The sequence below is a fragment of the Pholis gunnellus genome, assembly GCF_910591455.1.
Source record: "Pholis gunnellus genome assembly, chromosome: 14".
NCBI lineage: Eukaryota > Metazoa > Chordata > Actinopteri > Perciformes > Pholidae > Pholis > Pholis gunnellus.
The window spans coordinates 6,622,119-6,634,688 of record NC_136541.1 but is presented as its reverse complement, the minus strand read 5'-3'; the positions used below and the strand labels follow the sequence as shown (position 1 = coordinate 6,634,688).

The window sequence follows — 12,570 nt, the reverse complement described above, 5'->3', positions numbered from 1 at the left end:
TTTCACTGTATTAACGTTTCAAAATAAAGCCTGCCACCTAAAGTGACTTTTTAATACAATATCACATAGTTGTTACACTTATACTGAATGAAATGCAAGATGACATTTTCATGGCTGAGATGGAAAACCATTGATGCTTCTTTGTTTTTGTTTCTTTGATTACATTACCTCGTAATTCAGGCTGACATTTGTGGTATTTTTGGAAACCGTGACAATTTGAGTGTGTTCAAACAGTGTTTTGTCTGTGCAGATATAAATTATGAAACCACCCAAGTCTGTAGGAAATGAAGGACTCCCCCTTGAGGCAAGGCCAACCCCTTTTTTCAACAGACATGATAATAAAAGATAAAAGTCTGGGAATCAAACGATTCTTTTACAAAACAAAAAGTTGTTTGTCATATATTGGGGTTTAAAGCAAAGGCAGTTTCCTGTTCATTATCTCTCGCTAAATGCTTTTGGTATTGTAACCTATTAGAGAGCTCCCTCTAGTGATTAATCCTTTGAAAAATGAATTACACGACATGTTCACAGCAGCAGTCAAGCTGCTCTCAGACCTGTTTCTGCATTGATCTCTGCAAGGATTTGGAAACTGGGGTGAGAACATCTTAACACTCACAGCTATCTTTTATGTCAACGTTTGATATATTCCTGTTGGATGAGGAGGCATTAATTACAGTCTTCGCACATATATCTTGCCGGTACAGCAAATTAACATTTTCTTTAAGATTGTGAATATCAAACAGAAGGGACCAGTAGTTGGGTGTTTGCTGTGGAATGCAGGTCTAACCTGCAATAGTGTTCGAACATTGTTTCAGCACCAGTTGTTTGTGTTTAATGTGGGCTGCGGGCTGAGCCAGAGAGTGAGTAATGAGTTAGTCATCCGTGTTGTACACACAATTTGTATTTGCTGTTCACTCTTTTCTTTCTCTCATTTTGACACAATACACATGCACACATTCCAACAATAACCCATTTTGTGAAGCAATTTCTGGATTTTCATACAGTGGATGTCATCCTCATGGCAGTCTTGTATTGAAAACAAATATATTAATATAGAGGCATGTTTGTGTGTGTGGTAGTTTATATGTCTTAACTAATTAGTTCTTCTGAAAACCCTTAAACCCTTGTTCCTCTGAACACCTGAAACAATGGTTAAAGGGAAACAATCAGCCTGGAAATGCTTTCCTTTGTTTAAAATCAGAGTTATTAAACCACTTTACTGACTCAGTTTGATTTAAATGTGTCTCTTTAACTTCCCTGCTGTGCCACTGATTGATTGGCACTGCACTTTCATTTCCTTCATTTTGTTTTCACTGCATGTTAAATACCAGTTTCATACATGTCTTTGTCTAGTAAAGTACTTTGAATGGCCTCTGTGTTTGAAGGAGCTATAATAAGGTTGCTGTACTTGCCTGCTTTATGAAAAAATGGATGATGGTCCAGTTTGTCTTATAGCTCCTGTATATCTACATACTCACACTACAGAAATTGGCCCAAACCAATTACCTGCTTCATATATGAAATATTTCATTTACTCAATTTATAACTTTTCAAGTCATTTTATTTTGAAAATAAATATATTAACCGCATTTTTTCGCATAACTTCTTTTATTTTGAAATCGACGACCCGGAAACCTTTCGCGCCACTTTTCTATTTCTTTCTTCTTCTAGTTTCTTGGACTCCCTGTCTCTTCATTATGGCGCAGGCAGTTCAGAAACTACTTGCAAAAGTACCAACTTTAGTCGGTGGTAAGTTTACTTTCGTACTTTATTTTTAAAACCAATTATAAACTGAGGAAGTGGAGAACACCGTGCAGCACGAGCTCGGTCACGTTGTTACAGCTTCTGTGTGACCTTTGGTCAACGCAGGTGTCGATACATGAATCAACCACTGCGACAGATTGTCTTTAGAACAACATGAAATGACCCTGAGGCTTTGCTGTGCATTAGCCAATGCCGTTTCCGTTTGAATCATTCGCAGCCGCTGTCACATACTCCAAACCCCGACTCGCGACCTTCTGGCGATATGCGCGCGTGGAGCTCGTCCCACCGTCCCCCGCTGAGATCCCCAAAGCCATAAAGGCTGCATCGGGCCTCATCAAGAGCGTGCAGTCAGGACGGTTGGCACAAACAACAGTAAAGGTGAGTCTCTGAGCTTTTTGTGTGTGTCTGAACCATAAAGTGGTCAGAAATATGTGTATGCATTGTTTTTATTTTTGTGTGTTTGTGTGGCTTGAATGGCATGAATTAGGAACAGTTATAATGTACAGTTTGTTGTATATATACAGCATGTAACTACGTGTTGTCAGTACAGAACAATCAGTCCATGAAGCATTAGGCAACAGAACATTAAAACAATTTTGAATATTGATAAGATGCCAAACACTTGGTTTGATTGGTGGATTCCAGCTTCTTCCCTCAGACTAGTTACTGCATTGCTCTGTTTGATGTGATAAAGGGGTATCTGACATTTTTTCCTCAGGAGCAGAGATGTGCTTTTTAATATTTTGTGACGTTATTGACTGAAGTTTATTTTAGTCACTAAATGGATAATTTCAAAAATAATCAATACTGTAAGTAGCTGTAGTGACAGTAAAAGCCCTGAAGTCATTCTGCCAAAGTAAAGATGCAGAAATGCTGCACACTGTATACACAGTAAGCATGTTATTTTTACACAATCTGACAGAAGTTGTAAAGGCCAGATGGTCAGCAGCTCCTTGGCTGTCCAGTCCTGTTGTTTACACCAGTTGTACGGTTGAGTTTATCTGCATATACAATAGAAATGACTGAATAACTGATGTGACAATAGAAGTGAACCTAGTGGGCCTCATGAGTAAACTACCAGTGTAGGAAGTCTGTTAGTTCAGTGGAAAATGAGCAGAAAAAACACTCAAAAAACAAGTAATTGGTGCAAAGACTGTCAAAAGTTAACAATAACACAAACTTCATATACAACAAGTGCAATGAAATATGTATTCTGTTAGTGTGTGTGTCGTCTGTGACTGATAGTGCGTATTTGTATTCATGGAAAGGGACTTTTTGCACTCTATAATTATTCTTTCATGTATTGTCAGGCATCAGTTAACTATAAACTACCATAATTCATTTCCTAAATCTTTAGAATGTCATTAAATCAGTTGTCTTGAGTTGAATAATTTACATTTTGTGTTGTGTTGTAGGACGCCATTAGGAATGGACTCGTGGCCACCGAGGTGCTGATGTGGTTCTTCTTTGGAGAGTGCATTGGCAAAGGAGGCATTATTGGATACAATGTCTGAATGTTGGACTGTTCTTTCTCCTTTTGCACTTCTAATCGTCTCATTCTCAACAACCTGCACCACATTTTCAAATAAACAGTTTCCATAGTCATAGAAGTATACTTGTTTCTCTTGAGTATTCATTTCCAACGGGAGTGAGTTATATTTCATTCACAAACATACAAAATATGAGATGCCAAAAAACACCAAACTGTAGGAAAATATTTTGCTGAAGCGTGTTATGCACAGCTGAATGACAGCAAAGATGTATAACTAAAATATTCATGAATGTAAATTTAACAGAGATTACTGCCAAAATACATCCTCGTTAAGCTGCATATGTTACAGATTTTGCTGCTACGTAATGATGGACATCTCCTCTCGCTCTCGACTTTCCGACATCGTATTTACAACATTTCCCAAGTATCTGCAGAACGCTTGCCTCGCATCCTCCGGTTCCTCCTCCAGGTTGGAGTGAATAAGCGCCAGTCGGCCCAAATGTGAGGCTGCATCAAAAGAATGAACATGTTAGCCCAGAAAGAGTAATAATAACTCAAAACAAGCGCTTTGGGAGGCCTGCGGTGGAAATACCTAAAGGCAGCCGTCCGTCTTCTACTCTACTGCTGGGCTTGTGATGAGCCACGAGTAAACACTGTTTGTCCTGCAAACCTTGAGAGGCGATGAACATCGAGTACCACGTCTCTATCTCTTTGAGGTGATTGGGAGCATCAGGATTGAAAATGATCACCACACCGCTGGAGTCCTTTATCATTGTAGGCCAGCACGATTCAAACCTGTGTGACGAGAATATATTGTGTATACACTGAAAACCAAACCAATCATTAGTAACGGGACTTTTAAGTATCGCAGGATGGGACGTGATGACATCTAAGCCTTTGCTCACTGAAAACGTTTGTTTAACTTACTTAAAATCTCCTGAACAGTCCCAAAGTTCAACCTCACATTTTGCGTTGTCACCACTGCCTTCAGGTTGTGATTCAAATTCCAGTATCCTTAAAAAAAATGTAACAGTTTAATTTCGTTTTTGTAACTTACGCCAGTAATACAAATATAATTTTAAATGACGCCATAAACAGCCAGTAGGGATCGTGTTATTTCCATCTTCTCAGGGGTGTCGTGTGTTTGGGTGAACTGTGCAGCAGTGACGAGGTCACGGGGTTTGTACCTTACTCCTCGAGTAGGTCTGTATTCACCGTCCACATTTTCTACTGTGTCGGAGAGAAAATTAGCAAGAACTGTTTTCCCGCTCTGAAAAACATGATTTTAGAAGTCACATAACATGTAACAATCAGAACATGAATAACTCCTCTTTAACATGACAGTCTACTTTTCACATGCAAGTTAATTTGACTGGAAACAGGAACTTTTCATAACAGACATTTTACAGTAGGAAAAGCACATCACTAACAACAATGGATGCATTGTGTTTAAGCTACATGTTCCAGTTTCAATGCTCTGGTGTTATGCTGTGATGGCTCAGCAGGACGACTTAATGAAACCCTCAAAGGCACCAGAGTCATTAATGTAATTAGTTACACCTGTGCTTTACCTGCAAGACAAAAACACGTACGCTACCTTTACTGAAGTTAAAAGTGTTGTATAGCCATGCAGCACACACAAGTATGGAAGTAATATTACCTAAATGACTTCAAGCATAAGGGAATGTAAACATAATGCAGTGTTATTGTGCATTGTAATACTAGCTAATTATTACTAAAACCTTTAAGTGTATGCAGCATTTTAATGTCGAGGTGGAGCTTAGTTACTTAATGTTAGGTAGTTGAATCTATAACAATGTATTTGTGTGTTTTTATGGGAAACAACATGTAAAGCAGTCAGCTGTCATATACATGAAGTGGAGTGAGTGTAGTTGAAAGTATAAAGTAGCATAACAGGGAAATACTTGAGTTATGTAATGTACAAGTAGGGATTACCTGACAATAGTATGTATTCCACCACTGCACGCTTTCTCAGTTAACATAAACAAACACACGGTTACAGCTAGGTTTCTGATGCATGCAGCACTATTAAAACTATTAATATATTATTACCCACTTGTACCTATCGACAACTGACAGTAACACTAGGCTAACGTTATGCCACTGTGGAAAAAAAAGCCATTTACGTACCTCGTTGGGGCCAATAAAGAGTATTTTTGCTTTGAACATTATCCACTCTCCGAGCATTAACGTTAGCTAGCTAGCTAGCTTCCTTTTCGTTTCTATGGTTTCAACTTGCTTTCTTTCTTTTCATTGGCTGTTCGCAACTTTAATCAAACGTAGTCCCGCCTACTTTGTCCTTGGGGAACAAATCAGCAGTGAGCAAATAAGTCCGCGTCATTACGTTGCGTCAGAGGTAACCAATCAGGTTCGATGTTGTGAGAGGGGGTGGGCTCTTCAGTTTGTAGTAGCGTTAGTTCTCAACCGACACAAGGCGAAAGCGTAAGTAAAGCTTATGTTTTGAAAGGGATTGTAATGTTTTAGTTGTAATAGTCATAATGCAGATGTCAGTGCATTTGTTTGGTAGCATTAACGTACTATTTGCAGTGCAACGTTTAGCGTAACAGCCACTTAACCTGGACTGTCTGTTGATAAGGAGTAGGCTTAGTTGGCTTGCTTGACAACCTACTCGCACTGTCCTTCTTAATAATGTGCATAAATACTTTATAAAGTCACGTTAGTGTGAACTTACTGCCTGCCCTCCTCTGTGTGCTATCATTAACTTACATGTTGTTTTGTCAGTAGTAAGAGGGATCTATGTCTCCAGAGGATGAACTCCCCAGTCTTGGGTTCAGCTCCATCAGGGAGGATATACCTCTGAGCTGTTTGGATCAAGTTAGCTCCCACGAGCTGAGGAGAAGGAGCAGAGCATGCAGCACTCTCCACACAAGACCCCCTGAGGCTGACACCGATTGGTGAGCTCCTATAATGCATTTGTACATGATGGGCTAACCTGTGGAGTCAACCATCCCACTCACCAGCAGGCACAGCATGACACATTTCCTTCCTGTTTTTTCCTTTAGTCGTGGAAAAAGCCCTTTCCTGAAAACACTGATGGATGCAGAGGCAGCAGCCAACTCTGCTGCCATACAACTAGTGTCCTTTAAAGACGCCATGGAAGATGGATTTTCTGTATGTTATATTTGCCATTTTGGCAAGTTCGGTTCAAGCATGTGCCCTCCATGTTCACTATCCATTATCCTATGACTTCTTTTTCTCTTGTTATTAAGGATTCAAGACAGTCTGCCATCGATAAGCGCAGAATTACAAGGCAGAGAGGACTTTTGCTGGAGAAGTTGGAGGATTTTAGACGAATAAATAAGTCTGTTCGACAGAAACTGAAACAGCTCCAAGATACTGAGGTTGGTTACAATACTTCCACCTTATTTATTGCTCAGGGTCGTTAGTCATGGCTCTGTATTAGTAGTAGCAGCACTGTAATTACTTAAAGTTTCTTTCGATAACTCGTGTTTTTCCTTCTAGGCTGATCGAATTGAATCCGACCACCAAACGGACATCTTAGTGAAGAAGATCTCACAGGCTGAGAGAGAAAATCAGGTGTGCATCTTTACGTTTAAGCAGTGACTCACAGGAAATAACTTCATTTAAGTATAAGGGATACAAATGTGTGCTTAACTGGTGGCAACCTGTTTAATATTTAGTCTGTGAAAAAGGTTCATGTTAAACTGGTTTGAATGGTTGAATTGGATCAATTAAGAGCTGGTCAACTTAATGTCAAGGCTGGCTCGTCCAACAACATAACTCCATTTGGTACTCGATCAATGTGACGACTGAAAGATATAAAGACATATGCTGTGTGAGACCAGCTGCCCTATTAGAATAAAAGAGCAATTTTATTGCATAAGACCTCTAAAATAATGCAGTCCCATCTGAAATCATGTACTGATCTCTGTACGTTTTCTCCTGAAGCAACTAAAAAGAGACTTGAGTGAGACAGAAAGAAAGGCTGAGGAGCTGATGGACCTGCGGAGAGAAGAGCAGGTAAACGCCGCAGAAGTTTCCATGTAGATACGCTCGCAATGCAGACTCTAAAGCATCTCTCTGTAATGGGATTCATTAGGAGAACATCAAGAGTGCACGTCACACGACCAAAACTGTGGAGGCGACACGTGCTCACCTGCAGGGCCAGCTGCGCAACAAAGAAGCCGAGAACAACCGTCTGACCGTGCACCTACGGGTACAAACATTTACTTCTTCTCTTGGCAAACTGCTTTAAAGAAAATGTGCAGTGTTTTAGCATATCCTAATGTGTCGTCCACCCACCCTCAGGCTGTGGAGAGAACCCTGACCGGGCACAAGATGGAGATCGATGATCTGAAGGGATGCATGACCTCTTTGACTGAGAAGGCAGCACGGGACAAAGAGTCTCTGAAGAAAGCTACTCGAGCTCAGAAACTCAGAGCTGAGAGATTTGAAGCCGCTGTTGAGAAATGCTATGCGCAATTGAAGGAAAAGGTGAGAAGTCAAATTGGCTATGATTTGATGATTTTCTTGTTAGTGCACAGTTGCATCCTTCAGGATCTTGTTTTGACTTTTACTTCCTCGGTTGCCGTCAGGACGCTCAGCTGGCCGAGGCCCGTTTAGCACGAGACTCCAGGAGACGACAGAAAGCGCGCGAGATAGAAGAGAAAGACAAACTCGTGCTTCACGTAGAGCTGTTGAAAAGGTTGGTCACTGTGATATCGGGAATCGGCACGCACGTCAACCAATTTTCCCCGTAGGAATTTTTTTAAATGTGTTGATTTTCCCATCAAGTCAAATTGGCGACATGGAGGCGAGGCTGCAGAAGGAGAAGGATGAGCTCGCTGCAGCTAATGAAATGGTGATGCAACGTGTTGAAAAACTCATCGGCGAAAATGGAGATCTGCACGTCAATAATGCAACACTGAAGGTACACGTTGGCAAACAGCTTGAACGTGAGAGTCATTAGCACCTGTCGCATGGATATGTTGTCCATAATTTGTCATTTCTGTGTGTGTGTGTGCAAGTCTGTCATATTCCTAAGAAAGATGAAAACATTCTCTCTCTTGTTTCTTTATTTCTACCACTAAAATTTATGTTGATGTTCATTCGATTGCAGGCTTCTGTTGCTCAGCTGGAGCAGCAGCTGGCTGGTTGTGAGTCTGCCCTGACAGAAGTAAAGGTTGTGTGTGAGGAGAGGAAACATCAAGTGGGACAGAACCAACACCAGGTAGAAGTCAGCACATTCATTATAACCTAACTCTGTGATTCATTTCAAAACTACAACCTGGAAGATAATTCACTCTATAGTCAAACATTTTTTCAGGTGTGTATGTTTCTGTTGTATGAACACGGGGGGGGGGGGGGGGGGGGGGGGGGGGAACATTGGACATCTGGCTGGGGAACACAAAGTGACACCAACAAGTTTTAAGACTTCATTCATGTTTTGTGCTTTTTCCATTTGTGTTTTGAAAACTGCATCACACAAAAGCGGATGATCGCACTGAGAGTAACACTGAATGTGGTCCGTTGAAGTAGCTGTATAAATAATTTATAGACCACTCTAGTTTGCCGTTCTCTGTTGTAGGGAAGGACGCAGCAGGCTTGATCGTTCTCTTCTCTTTCTCTTCTTAGGCTGCAGAGCTTCAAGCTGAGTTCGATGATCTGAAGATAAAATATGCAAATCTCTTAAAAGAGACCGAGGGGACGCGAGATGGAAAAGATACAGAAGTTGAGAAGGTAACCTTCCAGCTCGCCATGTACATTTAGTCTTATATTTAATGAAAGATTGGAACTCATGAATATGTGTGTTTATTTAACAATATATGTGATACTAATAACAAATTCTAACAGTACTGTTGTGCTTCTAGTACATTCAGCTCTGCAGCTATTGAATGAGAGAGCTGTTAGATGTTTCTGTGCTGTGTAACATTTGGACCTTCTAACGACCAAACTTCCTGCAGTAATTCTGAGCAGCGAAACACTTCAACCTATGAGCTCAGTCTAAAGATGCGTCTCGGGCACATTCTGCACCCTTTAGAGCATTACAGCCCGTCTGTGAGCGTCTCTTTGAGAGGTGTGCTGACTCGTCAGGCTAATGTTCTTTCCTGTTCCCAACACTCCGCTCCGTCTGCCGTCCTCCGGTGCCCAGGCGAGGCGGGAGCTGCAGGGGCGCGTGGACGAGCTGGAGTCTTATCCCGAGTTACTGAGCGCGGCCGAGCGGAGTCTCTTCGAGTGCCAGGACAACCTGCGACGCTCGGAGAGGAAGTGCTCAGAAACGTCAGAGTCCGTTAGGCAACTGCAGGTTAAGGTGTGCAGAGTCAGAACGTGAAAGGCTGTCATTTCATCTGACCACTAGGCGGTAGTACAACCCAGTGTGTGTGTTCGACGCGTCTTGTTTTCTGGTCCTGCTGTGAGTTTGATATTTGTGATTGCAATGGAAACAATCAGGTTCCATCCACACCTACATAGCCATTTGTGAGCGATGTTGTGCTGTGAGAGTCCTTTTCAATCCCCGACATGTTCCATCAGCAATGATGAACTGGTGTCTAGAAAACTGCACATTCAGTGTTTGCAAGATTGTGTTCTTTTATGCAGTTTTGCATGTGATGTGCTCCAGTCGCTCAACTTCACATTTTGCGTACACAGATGGAGAGTCAGACAAACTCGCTGAGATCATCTGCGGAGATGAGAAAGTCCATTCATGACGCCAACTCACAGCTGAACGAGAACGTGGCCTCTCTCCAAAAGTAAGACATCCTCTCGTGTCTGTTGTCAAATGTTTGCGTCTCCTTCGTGCAGATTTATCTAAATGGTTTAATGTGCTTTTAGGAAGATGGACGCGCTGCAGCAGGAGAACCTGGAGCTGGTACGGAGGCTCTCGGGTCAGGAGGAAGGTCTGGGTTACAGTAACCGGCAGCTGGATCAGCGCTCGTCAGAGTGCCAGGCCCTCGGCCGGCAGCTGGAGGCCGCTCTATCAGACGTCAAGCAGCAGGTACGGCTCAGGCTTAGTCTAGTGGCACGTGAGGAACAGCGAAAAGATCAACAACATCACATTATCTCTTTTTTTTTTGTTATAAACACCCTAACTTTTGCACTATAGGTGTTTTGCAGATACACATCTGGCACCCAGGAATGGCGGCACTAATTGTTTTCCCCCATATGTCCAGGTCAAGAAGGTCAAAGACCAGGCTGCTTCCAGAGAAGACGCCCTTCAGACCAAAATCCTGGAGCTGGAAGCCGAGAGGAGCAGAAAGGACAACGAGCTGCGACTTCTTCGCCGGAGCAAGCTCACCGTGAGTACCGAGCTCTACGGGAGCATATGGAGCAAACGGCCGTCGTGGAGATGTGTCGATGTCGAGCAAATGTCTGAGGAAATTCACTGCCTGTGCGTTTTGTTAACCTGCAGGCAGAGAAACAGTTCGGGGTGCGTCTGAAGGACCTGCAGCTCAGCCTGGACCAATCAGAGAGCCACAAGCAAAGCATCCAGAACTACGTTGATTTCCTGAAAAACTCTTATAAGACCATGTTTGATGAGGGACTGCAGACATCATGTTTTGGATCATCGTATTTTCTAAAATGATCAAATCTGTTTGCATTGTAACTTAATGTAATTGTATTTATTTATTTATTTGTGTGTTTTTATTTATAAGGTCTATTTAAAAATATGAATGGAGATATCTACTTCTACATCAAGCTGACGATTTGGGACCCTTCCCCCCAGATATCAGTGGAAATCCTTTGTTTTTGTGGGAGGTTTTGATATCTGTTTTTAGCTCGTGTCCCAAAGGACATTTCATGATATTTTCTCGTGTGTGCAATTGTTAGACTGTGAACTCTTGGTGCTAATGTGTCTTAAATTCAGCTTTAAGACTCCTCAAACATTAGACCTATCTTAGATTGTTGAGTAAGGCCTGGCACCAGCTCCACAAAAGTCCTTTCACTAAAAATTGAATACTTTTGGGTTGTTGGTTGTATGAAACAAGCAATGTTAAGATGTCACATTGGGCCCTGATTAACTGTAACGGGTATTTCTTCACTGTTTTCTTGGACTAAAATGAATAAAAACACAAAAAGGTCTTTCCAGCTGGACAAAACGAATGTGCCACTAGGTGGAACTGTTTTGTTAGCTTATCTTTTCTGTCAAGTATCTGAATTTTACCCACAATGCACTATGCATCAGTCTTACCGTAGACAATACTAAATGGGTCCTTTTCAATAGTTAAATTCTATTGCGAGTGTTAGATTAAGTCTATCTTTCTGCAACTGGCTCCAGATCAAACTTGTTTTTAACGCTGTACTTTCACCTCATTGAAGCAACGTTTACCAAAGTACTGCTTGATAACGTATTGTTATGTGGGTGCATATGTCCCCGCCAAGTTTACCTGAGGCAGAATAAACCATGTTTTCCAATATTACAAAATATGCTTCAACTTTGCTCCCATTATTCCTCTGCTGTGTTTGATTCTCAGCTTGACTGAGATGAATGATGCAGGAAATCATTTGTTCAGCTGTCACTTGTGAAGTTCATGCCTTTAGGGCTGCAAACATAATTACTGAGATACTTGCAACACCCAGACAGTTTCCAAACAGCTTTAAAATGTTGCTGGTTAGTTTTCACGCAGTTGTAATGGAAGTTTTTTTTAAATGAGGCGTAGAAGCACAATTTACCTAAAAGCGGACCTATGTTTGTGTTGTACTGTTCTTCTCTTGCTGCTTGTGGTCCCGTACTGTATCTGTGATCATAAACCATCAGACCTGATGTGTTCTTGCAGTGGTCTTATAGTCCCCCGAGTGGGCAGTTCTCCTCTCAAGTTCCCTTACAGACAAAGCTCTATTGTTATGTTCTCCGTCAGGGGATGGAACCATTTCACGGCTGCCTGCGTCAGTACTGCTGCTTTTTCCCTTTGCTCTTGTTCTCGCCCTCTTGGTCTTGCCCGTTTACGTAATTCTATTGATCACACTTTGGGAATTTGCTTTTCTCTGCCGTTTGCTGGAAAATTAGCTTACGCGTGACTTCTGGCAATTTGTTTGGTATCACATTTCAGCACCGTGATGGACACACCCTGAGCGTATGTGCTCGTTAAGACTCAAATGAGCTGGACGCTATTTTATTTTATTATTTCTGACAAAATCTAGACCGCTGGACCAATATTTAAAAATAACAAACAGATGCTTCACTGTTGCACATAATAAACGGTTTTCTGAAGGTCCCACACACTGGTCTAACTCATGTATGATGTTGGATGGAGAAGAACACTCGCTTCAATATTAAGAGCAACACAATTCAGAATTGTCCTTTGTTCTGCGTG

The 12,570-nt window shown here is 41.7% G+C and overlaps 3 protein-coding genes across 3 annotated transcripts; 2 read left to right on the top strand and 1 right to left on the bottom strand.

The window, feature by feature from the left end:
- The first annotated feature begins 1,629 nt into the window (after positions 1 to 1,629).
- On the top strand, positions 1,630 to 3,400 carry LOC306706542 (ATP synthase subunit g, mitochondrial-like). The gene is made up of 3 exons (XM_079173663.1): positions 1,630 to 1,749; positions 1,982 to 2,142; positions 3,180 to 3,400. Exons 1-3 carry the CDS (start codon positions 1,698 to 1,700, stop codon positions 3,276 to 3,278), a joined length of 312 nt encoding a protein of 103 aa, XP_079029789.1. The 5' UTR covers positions 1,630 to 1,697; the 3' UTR covers positions 3,279 to 3,400.
- Positions 3,401 to 3,614: 214 nt separating this feature from the next.
- Positions 3,615 to 5,492, bottom strand: ift22 (intraflagellar transport 22 homolog (Chlamydomonas); the record flags this gene model as incomplete). The annotated part of the gene is made up of 5 exons (XM_079173662.1): positions 5,408 to 5,492; positions 4,444 to 4,526; positions 4,184 to 4,270; positions 3,849 to 4,051; positions 3,615 to 3,763 (listed from the first exon to the last, which is right to left on the bottom strand). The coding sequence occupies exons 1-5, from the start codon at positions 5,462 to 5,464 to the stop codon at positions 3,615 to 3,617; spliced, it is 579 nt and encodes a 192-aa protein (XP_079029788.1). The 5' UTR covers positions 5,465 to 5,492.
- Positions 5,493 to 5,676: 184 nt separating this feature from the next.
- LOC306705795 (protein BCAP-like) lies at positions 5,677 to 11,646 on the top strand. The gene is made up of 16 exons (XM_079172646.1): positions 5,677 to 5,719; positions 6,020 to 6,192; positions 6,301 to 6,409; positions 6,508 to 6,639; positions 6,761 to 6,835; positions 7,208 to 7,279; positions 7,359 to 7,475; positions 7,568 to 7,753; positions 7,855 to 7,964; positions 8,054 to 8,189; positions 8,379 to 8,489; positions 8,894 to 8,998; positions 9,908 to 10,008; positions 10,091 to 10,253; positions 10,429 to 10,554; positions 10,668 to 11,646. The coding sequence occupies exons 2-16, from the start codon at positions 6,035 to 6,037 to the stop codon at positions 10,839 to 10,841; spliced, it is 1,875 nt and encodes a 624-aa protein (XP_079028772.1). The 5' UTR covers positions 5,677 to 5,719; positions 6,020 to 6,034; the 3' UTR covers positions 10,842 to 11,646.
- Positions 11,647 to 12,570: the final 924 nt, after the last annotated feature.

Bases quoted from the DNA above. Each gene is read 5' to 3' on its own strand.
- LOC306705795 (XM_079172646.1), top strand. From the start codon at position 6,035: ATGTCTCCAGAGGATGAACTCCCCAGTCTTGGGTTCAGCTCCATCAGG. The intron at 6,193-6,300 runs GTGAGCTCCTAT...TTTTTCCTTTAG, and splicing joins CCTGAGGCTGACACCGATTG to TCGTGGAAAAAGCCCTTTCC. The intron at 8,490-8,893 runs GTAGAAGTCAGC...TTCTCTTCTTAG, and splicing joins TGGGACAGAACCAACACCAG to GCTGCAGAGCTTCAAGCTGA.
- LOC306706542 (XM_079173663.1), top strand. From the start codon at position 1,698: ATGGCGCAGGCAGTTCAGAAACTACTTGCAAAAGTACCAACTTTAGTC. The intron at 1,750-1,981 runs GTAAGTTTACTT...AATCATTCGCAG, and splicing joins AGTACCAACTTTAGTCGGTG to CCGCTGTCACATACTCCAAA. The intron at 2,143-3,179 runs GTGAGTCTCTGA...GTTGTGTTGTAG, and splicing joins TGGCACAAACAACAGTAAAG to GACGCCATTAGGAATGGACT.